General features: G+C 36.8%; 1 protein-coding gene across 1 annotated transcript; it reads left to right on the top strand.

Moving 5' to 3' along the window:
* The first annotated feature begins 6 nt into the window (after positions 1-6).
* On the top strand, positions 7-1,745 carry LOC107875788 (UDP-glycosyltransferase 73C4). The gene has a single exon (XM_016722628.2). It carries the CDS (start codon positions 90-92, stop codon positions 1,614-1,616), a length of 1,527 nt encoding a protein of 508 aa, XP_016578114.2. The 5' UTR covers positions 7-89; the 3' UTR covers positions 1,617-1,745.
* The last annotated feature ends 7,983 nt before the right edge of the window (positions 1,746-9,728 follow it).

Genomic DNA, 9,728 nt, shown 5'->3' with positions numbered 1-9,728 from the left:
ACTAACCTTATAAAAGAACCTTTCTTCAATCTTCATGTACAATTAATCATTTAACACACTATATAGCTTTCAGCTCTTACTAAGTAAAGATGACTACAGTTCCAGCATTAGCAGAGCTGAACTTTGTTGTGATACCTTTACTTTCTACAAGTCACCTCATACCCCTAACGGACATGGCCAAATTGTTAGCGCAGCAAGGCGTAACAGTCACGTTACTCACAACACCACGTAATGCTGCCCAATTCACTGCATCAATTGATCGTGCTGTTTGCTCTGGACTACTCATTCGGGTAGTGGAGCTCCAGTCTAAGGCTAAGGAAGCAGGACTGCCAGAGGGGTGTGAAAACCATAATGATGTCACCAGTCTGAACTACCGAAGACAGTTCTTTGCTTCAATCGATATGCTACAAGAACAAGCTGAGAAATTACTTGAAGAGATGAAGCCTAAGCCGAGTTGCATTATTTCTGATGCGTATGTTGCTTGGACAGCTGATACAGCTGATAAGTTTCAGATTCCAAGAATCGTTTTTGATGGAATGAGTTGTTTCAATCAAATGTGTATGCATAACTTGTACATCATGAGGGATCAACACAAAATTCCTGAATCAGGGGCTTTTGTCATGCCTGATTTGCCAGATAGAATTGAAGTAACGAAAGCTCAGTTGCCTGGATATTTCAAACCACCAGCAGCAGTTTTCATACAAGATATTCGTGAAAAAATAAGAGCAGCTGAAGAAAGAGCCTACGGTGTTGTGATCAATACTTTCGAGGAGTTGGAACAAAGGTACGTCGACAAATTCCGAGGACTTAAAGATGGTAGAGTTTGGTGCGTTGGACCTCTGTCTCTTTGTAACAATGACAATCTTGATAAAGCCCAGAGAGGAAATAAGGCCTCGTTTGAAAGAGAGGATAGTTTGAAGAAATGGCTTGATTCTTGGCAGGCTGAGACTGTTGTGTATGCATGTTTTGGGAGCCTCGGTAATATTACAGTTGTACAGTTTGTGGAGCTAGCTTTAGGCCTGGAAGCATCAGGTTATCCATTCATTTTAGTCATAAAAACTGGGGAAGGACAAGCACCAATAGAGGACTGGATATCGAAAAATGACTTTGAGGAAAGAATAAAAGAAAGAGGGCTTTTGATACGTGGCTGGGCACCGCAACTACTAATTCTATCACACCCCGCAACTGGTGGGTTCTTGACTCATTGTGGTTGGAATTCAACTCTTGAAGGGATTAGTGCTGGTCTGCCTATGATTACATGGCCTTTATTCGCCGAGCAGTTTCTGACAGAGAGATTCTTAGTTCATGTCTTGAAAATGGCTGCGGGTGTTGGATCCCAGTCACATGTGCATTTGGGCATGGAAGAGAAGCTTGAGGTTCAAGTGAGCAACAAAATGGTAAAGGATGCCATAAAAAAGGTGATGGAAACGGAGAAAGAAGGAAAGGAGATGAGAAAAAGAGCTAGAGAACTTGGAGAAATGGCAAAAAGAGCTGTAGAAGGTGATGGATCTTCTCACCTGAATGTGAAACTTTTAATCAAAGAAATACAAGAATTCCACCTTAACCAATCAGCTAAAATGATATATAATGCACAAATATCCGATGTACTTGTTTGATTAGAAAATGTCAGGAGTGTTGTTTATGTTCATGTTTGTGGGTATTGAGTGTGTTTGGTAAATGTATTCTGGTATTTGGTTGGTGAATGAAAAATAAATCTAAAAGGCATGATTTCATTGTTTACCTAATCCAATTATCATTTTTGTTATTAACAGTTGTTAATACTTTTTGTGACCTAAATCCTAATTGATCTGGTGGGTAATGTGGACAAGATTGATTAACTATACAATGCAACTTAGGCTTTCATCGTGGCATACCTCTTAATGCAATCCGATTCACTGCAGTAATTGATCATGCCTTCGGTTCTAGACTCCTCACTTGGGTACTTGAACTCCAGTTTCCAGCCAAGGAAGCGGGTGGGATTGCTAGAGGGATGTGATTATTTGTGATATGGCAATTGCTTGGTCAGCTAATAAATTTCAAATTCCAGAACCATTTTTGATGGAATGAGTTGCTTCACTCAGAGATGGTAGACTTTGGTGTATTGCACCTTCTCCTCTTTGTAAGGATGACAATCTAGACAAATCTCAAAGAGGGAATAGGGCACTGTTTGATGAAGAAGAATGATGTTCTAAGAAATGGCTTGATTCTTGGCAGGCCGAGTCTCTGGTGAATGCGCATGTTTTGGCAGTCTTGATTGTATTACAGTTGTACAATATGTGGAGCTGGCGTTAGGCCTTGAAACAGCAGGTTACCCATTCAGTTCAGTTATAAAAACAGGGAAAGGAAAAGCACTAATAGAGGACTGGATATCGAAAAATGAATTTGAAGAAAGAACCAAAAGAAAGAGGGACCTTGATCCGCGACTGGGCTTGCACCACAAGTATTAATTCTATCGCAACCTGAGACTGTAAGGTTCTTGACTCATTGCGGTTGGAATTTGACTCTTAAGTAATGCATTTGGGAGAGGAAGAGATATCAAGTGACAGACTAAATCCATAAAAGAAGTGATTGGACACTTCTAATCAAAGCAATTCAAGAATTCTAAATGAATCTTAAAATTTAAGTGCAACAAGTATGGAATGTACTTCTTTGATTAGAAATGCTAGAAGCATTGCCTTTCTACTGTTTAAGGCACATGAATAAATGAGGAAACAAGTGTAGATTTAGCTTCATTAGCTCAACAATTCTGGATTCGCGCCGATTGGCTTCACTAAAGGGTGAAGCTCCCTACCCAAAAGTTGTTCATTCCTAGGACTCAATGAGTTGCAATAATTTGATACATTTAAATGTTTTTGATTTCCTTTCAAGTGTTGGTTCAGCATATATTAGAGCATTAAGAAATAAAATAAATCTGTCTACCACCCTTTACTGTTTTCTTGACATTGAATATGAAAAAATTAATGCTTATGTTACTTAAAACTAAATAAGCACTCTTCAAATGTGAGTGGAGTGGAGTCTGGGCTGGCCGAATGGCCTGACAACTAAAGAAAATGATTTAGGGATTAAGAAATAAAATTAAAAGATATTTTAGTAGATTTTACATATTTTAAGTTTAAAACCTGAAAATTCTTTTTTTTAATTTTTTTTTACACAGCATACCAAATCAAGACTAAACAAATAAAGTAAAACTGTAATTGGTTGCCAAATCAAGACCAAACAAGCAAATTAAAAGGAAAAGAGTAATTGGTCTAATTCATAATATGGACAAGATTGAGACATGCATGAAAAGGAGAAGAAAATATATAGCAAGTACAGTACTCATTAAATGAAAATGTGCCAGATAGCATACAATTATTTGATACTCCACTATGCGTGTGTGACCCCATTTCTCACTCTCAAGTACACTTAGCTCTTTAACAAAAAAAAAAAGGCAGTTGGATGTACAACATATTCTGTGTTAGTAGAATTTGTGAAAGGTTTATGTTAGGTGTTATATTGATTGTTTATTCAAATATTTGTTGCTTTTACAATTCAAACTTGTGATCTATAAATCATAAGGAGATAACTCTATTGTTGTTTCAAGATTCTCCTTCTGCTTAGCTCTATAATGTCTTCTACAATTCACCTCACACGGAGAAATGAACAGTCTGTCATCCTGAAGGATCGATCCATTGATAGCTGGTTAGAGTTATGCAGTATAAAAATTAGTTACTAGTAGAAAATGTATGTATTGTTTTATGTAGTTTTCAGTTATTCATGTATTTAGTTATTCAACTTTCTATCCTGTATAAAATACTACATATAGATTCCTCATAACTCATATATGTATTACTCATTAGGTAGGTTTTTAAATAGTAAATAAAATATCATATTAATTTTATACGTGAATAACTTACCTTATAATCAGCTACCACACATAATATTGCTTATGCAGGCTTAACGCGACTCATATCTCTAAATGAGTTATCACACGACCCTTTAGTACTCCATCGATATATTTTTCTTATTTGGTTCGTGTTGACTTAACACTCTTGTTAGAAAAATATTTACTTATTAGATATCTATTTTTATTAGCTAAACAAATTCAATCAGACTCCTGCTAGTGACATCCTTCCAGATACAGATTTGATTCCTTCATCACATCATTTAATTTGATATTATTCACCTACCCCTTGAACGTGGCTGTACTTTTTAAATTACGTACTCGTCTGCAACATAATGTGGACAAGATTGATTAGCAATCATATATACATGAAAAAAGAAAAAGGCACACTAATACCAGTACTTATTAAATGAAAATGAAATGCTGCCTGCTATGGACTATGGTAATATGGGTGTACCAAAAAAATCGACAAATCGTAGCAAACTGAGTTAAATCGAGAGAAAAACTCGACTAATAGTTTAATTTAATTTAACTTGGTATTTTAAAAAAATTTGATAATAATTGATTTGATTTCAACTAAGAAAAAGTCAAATCGAATCAAATTAAACCAACCGAAGTTACATGTATTAATTTTTAAAAATATTTATTCATATTGTTAGGCAACTTATAAATATAGTCATACCTTTCTATATGTTGGGTCATGGGCCTTTGTCCCTTTCTATGTGGATGAAATGAAGCTCAATTTAGATCAATTCACTTTTGCCCATAAGCCCATTACTATGGGGCATATATATTGATTTTTTTAGGTCTTATTCACCATCACAAAAAGAGAGTTTTCAGCAGCCAAAGAGAAAAAAAAAAATGCTGATTTTTGCACCTAAATTCCAGCCATAGCTGTCAACTTCAAATTGCGATTCCCACTTCGTTTCTTGTCCGATTGAGCTGATTTTGGACTGCTTGTTCTTCTCATCTCAATCTTTGATTAGGAACTGACGTAGCTTGATTTGGTGGCCTGTATCTCCTGTTCTTCATTCCCGAACAGTAGTTGCATTTATTGTGCTTTCACTCCTTTATTTCTCTAGTGTTTGGTGTTGTGGTTTATGTATTGTTGATTGTTGTTTGGCATTTGTTTGGTGGCCATTTTAGAGGACAATATTGTAACTCTTTGGTGATTATAATGGAGGTTTTGGTCCCGTGATTTTTTACTCTTCACACTGAAGGGTTTTCCACGTAAATCTTGTGTCTCGTGTGATTGCCTTTATTCTTGTCTTGTTTCATTTGGTTGAGTTGTTTGTTGTATATTACTCTATTTTGCTTGGGTTTATTTGTTTCCTCTTGGTTCAAGTTGAAAGGGAAAGTTTAGTCTTCGGTATTTTCTGCTGCTACCCTGTCGGGCTCTTTGATTGTGTGCCCGTCTTTCCTAACAAGTGGTATCAGAGCATTGGTTGTTGTTGATTGTTGGTTTGAATGATGGAGGCAAATATGAGCAAGATGGTGTGTTTGAGTGGTAGTAACTATCATACTTGGAAAGACAAGATGAAAGATCTTATATTTGTCAAGAAAATGCATCTACCTGTGTTTGTATCTACTAAACCTGAATCCATGACAGATGAGGATTGGGAATTTGAGAACTTACAGGTTTGTGTCTATATCAGACAATGGGTTGAAGATAATGTTAGAAATCATATTGTGAATGAGACACATGCTAGAAGTTTGTGGGACAAGCTCGAAACACTTTATGCTTCGAAGACTGGCAATAACAAGTTGTTCCTGCTTAAGCAATTGATGAATATCAGGTATAAAGAGGCCAGTCCTATTTTTGATCATATAAATGATTTTCAGGGTGTCCTTGACCAGCTGTCCGAAATGAGTGTAAAGTTCGATGAAGAAATTCAGGGACTTTGGTCTCTTAATACTTTGCCTGACTCTTGGGAAATTCTTTGAGTTTCTTTGACTAATTCTGCTCCTGGTGGTATTGTAACTATAGAATATGTTAAGAGTGGTGTCTTGAATGAAGAGATGTGAAGAAGATCTCAGGCCTCATCTTCTTCATCTTCACACTCTGATGTTTTGGTTACTGAAGAGAGGGGGAGAAACAAGTCCAGAGATTCAAATGATAGAGATAAAAGTAGAAGCAAGTCAAAGTCCAAATTCAAGAATGTTACATGTGACTATTGCAACAAAAAGGGGCATATCATGAAATATTGTTACAAGCATAAGAGAGATATAAGACGGCAAAAGAAAGAAGGCGATAATGAAAATCGTGTTTCTGTTATTGCTAATGATGATCTTCTTGTAGCTTGTGGTGAGAATATCATTAATATTGTTCGTGATGAGTCTAGCTGGTTTGTGGATTCTGGTGCTACTTCTCATGTTATACCAAAGAAGGAATTATTTTCTTCTTATACTCCAGGTAACTTTGGAATGTTGAAAATGAGCAATAATGATGAAGTTAAAGTACTTGGCATTGGCACGATTTGTTTGGAAAGTAAAAATGGTTCCAAACTAGTTCTCAATAATGTCAAGCATGCTCCAGATGTTCGCCTGAATTTGATTTCTGTAGGAAGTATTGATGATGAGGGTTATGTTAATACCCTTGGTGCTGGCCAGTGAAAGCTTACTAGAGGTTCGATGATTGTGGCTCGAGGTGACAAGTTGTCTAACTTGTACCTAATTCAGGGCTCTACTTCTAGAGGCTTGATAAACTTGATGGAGAATGATACTTCATCAGAGTTATGGCATAGAAGGTTGAGTCATATGAGTGAGAAGGGGATTGATAGTTTGGCTAAGAAAAATTTGCTTTCTGGAGTAAAACAAGCAAAGTTGAAGAAGTGTGTTCATTGCTTAGCCGATAAACAGAAAAGAGTTTCTTTTCAGAGTCATCCGCCTTCAAGAAAGCTCGATTTGCTGGAGTTGGTGCATTCTGATTTGTGTGGTCCTTTTAAAGTAAGGTCTTATGGTGGTGCACTTTACTTTGTGACTTTTATTGATGATCATTCTCGCAAACTTTGGATATTTTCTTTGAAGTCCAAGGATCAAGTACTTGATGTGTTCAAAAATTTTCAGACCTTGGTTGAAAGACAGATAGGGATGAAATTGAAATGCATCCGTTCAGATAATGATGGTGAGTATATTGGTCCTTTTGATAGATATTATAGAGAGTAGGGTATTCGGCATCAGAAAACTCCTCCAAAGACTCCTCAGTTGAATGGCTTAGCAGAGAGGATGAACAGAACACTAGTTGAGAGGGTTAGATGTACGCTTTCAGATGCTAAGCTGCCAGATTCCTTTTGGGCAGAAGTACTTAATACGGCTATTTATGTTATCAATTTATCTCCTACTGTTGCTTTGAATAATGATGTCCCTGGCAGAGTTTGGTCTGGTAAGAATATTTCTTATGATCATCTTAAAGTCTTTGGGTGTAAATCTTCTGTTCATGTTCCTAAGTATGAAAGGTTAAAGTTGGATGTTAAAACTAGACAGTGTATCTTCATTGGTTATGGTCAAGATGAATTTGGCTATCGTTTCTATGATCCAGTTGAGAAGAAACTTGTTAGAAGCCGCGATGTTGTGTTCTTTGAAGACCAATAAATTTAAGATTTTGACAAAACTAAGAAGGTTGATTCTCAGAGTAGTGAGAGCCTAGTTGATATTGATCTAGTTCCTTTGACTACTGCTCCTAAAGAAAATCTTTATGATGATAAAAATTAAGTTGATAATGAAGATGATGATCATGTTCAGAATGACAAGCAAGAAGTTGTTGATGCTCCAATACAAGTTGATATAGTTGATCAACAACCAGTTGTTGATGCTCCAGAGAGTTCTCTCAGACGATCTACAAGAGAGAGAATACCTTCATCTCGTTATTCTCCCAGTGAGTATGTACTCTTGACTGATGGGAGAGAACCTGAAAGTCTTGATGAGGCCATGAAAAGTGAAGAACAAGAAAAGTAGTTTGATGCTATTGAAGATGAAATTAAATCTTTGCAAGATAATCATACCTTTGATTTGGTTAAGCTGCCTAAAGACAAAAAAGCTTTGAAAAATAGGTGAGTTTTTCGGGTGAAGCATGAAGATGGTAATTCAATTCCACGGTACAAAGTTAGATTGGTTGTGAAGGGATTTAATCAGAAAAAAAGAGTTGATTTTGATGAAATATTTTCTCCGGCTGTAAAGATGTCATCCATTCGTGTAGTTCTAGTCTTAGCTGGAAGTCTAGATTTAAAGGTTGAGCAAATAGATGTTAAAACTGCTTTTTTTCATGGTGACTTAGATGAAGAAATTTATATGGAGCAACCCGAAGGTTTTGAAGTCAAGGGAAAAGAGAATTATGTTTGCAAATTGAAGAAGAGCTTGTATGGTTTGAAACAAGCTCCTAGATAGTGGTACAGGAAGTTTGGTTCCTTTATAAGTCAACAGGGCTTCAAGAAAACTACTTCAGACCATTGTGTTTTTGTGCAAAAATTCTCTGAGGGTGACTTTATTATTGTGTTGCTTTATGTTGATGACATGCTTGTTGTTGGTCATAATGGTTGCATGATTCAAAAGTTGAAGCAAGAGTTGAGTAAGTCTTTTTCTATGAAAGACTTAGGACCAGCAAAGCAGATTCTTGGCATGCAGATTGTCCGTGACAGAAAGGCCAAGAAGTTGTGGTTATCACAAAAGAAGTACATCCATAAAGTACTTCAAAGGTTTAACATGGACAAGGCTAAGGTTGTCAGTACACCTTTAGCTATGTACTTCAAGTTGAGCACGAAGCAGTGTCCTTCCAGTGATGATGAGAAGGAAGATATGAAGAAAGTTCCTTATGCTTCAGTTGTTGGTATTTTGATGTATGCAATGGTTTGCACAAAATCGAATATTGCTCATGTTGTTGGTGTTGTTAGTCATTTTCTTTCTAATCCGGAAAGAGAACATTGGAATGTTGTGAAGTGGATTATGAGATATCTTTGTGGCACTTCTAGTCTGAGTTTGTGTTTTGGTACAGGGAAACTTAGTCTTTGTGGTTATACTGATTCAAATATGGCCGGTGATGTTGATACTCGCAAGTCTATTTCAGAGTATTTGGTTACTTTTATAGGGAAAGCTGTATCTTGGCAATCTAGGTTGCAAAAATGTGTTGCTCTATCTACTACAGAAGCTGAGCTTATTGCTGCCGCTGAAGCTTGTAAAGAATTTCTTTGGATGAAGAGATTCTTGGGGGAACTTGGTTGTGCTCAAGAGAGGTATGTGCTTCATTGCTACAGTCAAAGTGCCATACATCTTGGCAAGAATTCTACATTTCATGGTCGGTTTAAATACATTGATGTGAGATACCATTGGATGCGGGATGTGTTGGATTCTAAGTTGCTTGAACTTGAGAAGATTCATATGGATGATAATGGTTCCGACATGATGACTAAATATTTGCCAAGAAGGAAGTTTGAAGATTGTTGCATGATCGTCGGGATGGCGGTCTCCTCCACATAGTCGGGAGGGGGAGAATTGTTTGGTCATGGGCCTTTGTCCCTTCTTATGTGGATAAAATGAAGCCCAATTTGGACCAACCCACTTTTGCCCATAGGCCTATTACTATGAGGCATATATATTGATCTTTTTAGGTCTTATTCACCATCACAAAAAGAGAGTTTTCAGCAGCCAAAGAGGAAAAAAAGAAGCTGATTTTCGCACCTAAATTTCAGCCACAGCTGTCAACTTCAAATTGTGACTCCCGCTTCGTTTCTTGTCCGATTGAGCTGATTTTTGGAATTCTTGTTCCTCTCATCTCAATATTTTATTAGGAACTGATGGAGCTTGATTTGGTGTCCTGTAGCTCCTGTTCTTCATTCCCGAACAGTAGTTGCAT

The sequence above is a fragment of the Capsicum annuum genome, chromosome 6 (assembly GCF_002878395.1).
Source record: "Capsicum annuum cultivar UCD-10X-F1 chromosome 6, UCD10Xv1.1, whole genome shotgun sequence".
Taxonomy (NCBI): Eukaryota; Viridiplantae; Streptophyta; class Magnoliopsida; order Solanales; family Solanaceae; genus Capsicum; species Capsicum annuum.
This window is presented reverse-complemented; position numbering and strand designations above follow the sequence as displayed.

Coding starts and splice junctions, on each gene's coding strand:
- LOC107875788 (XM_016722628.2), top strand. CDS start 90: ATGACTACAGTTCCAGCATTAGCAGAGCTGAACTTTGTTGTGATACCT.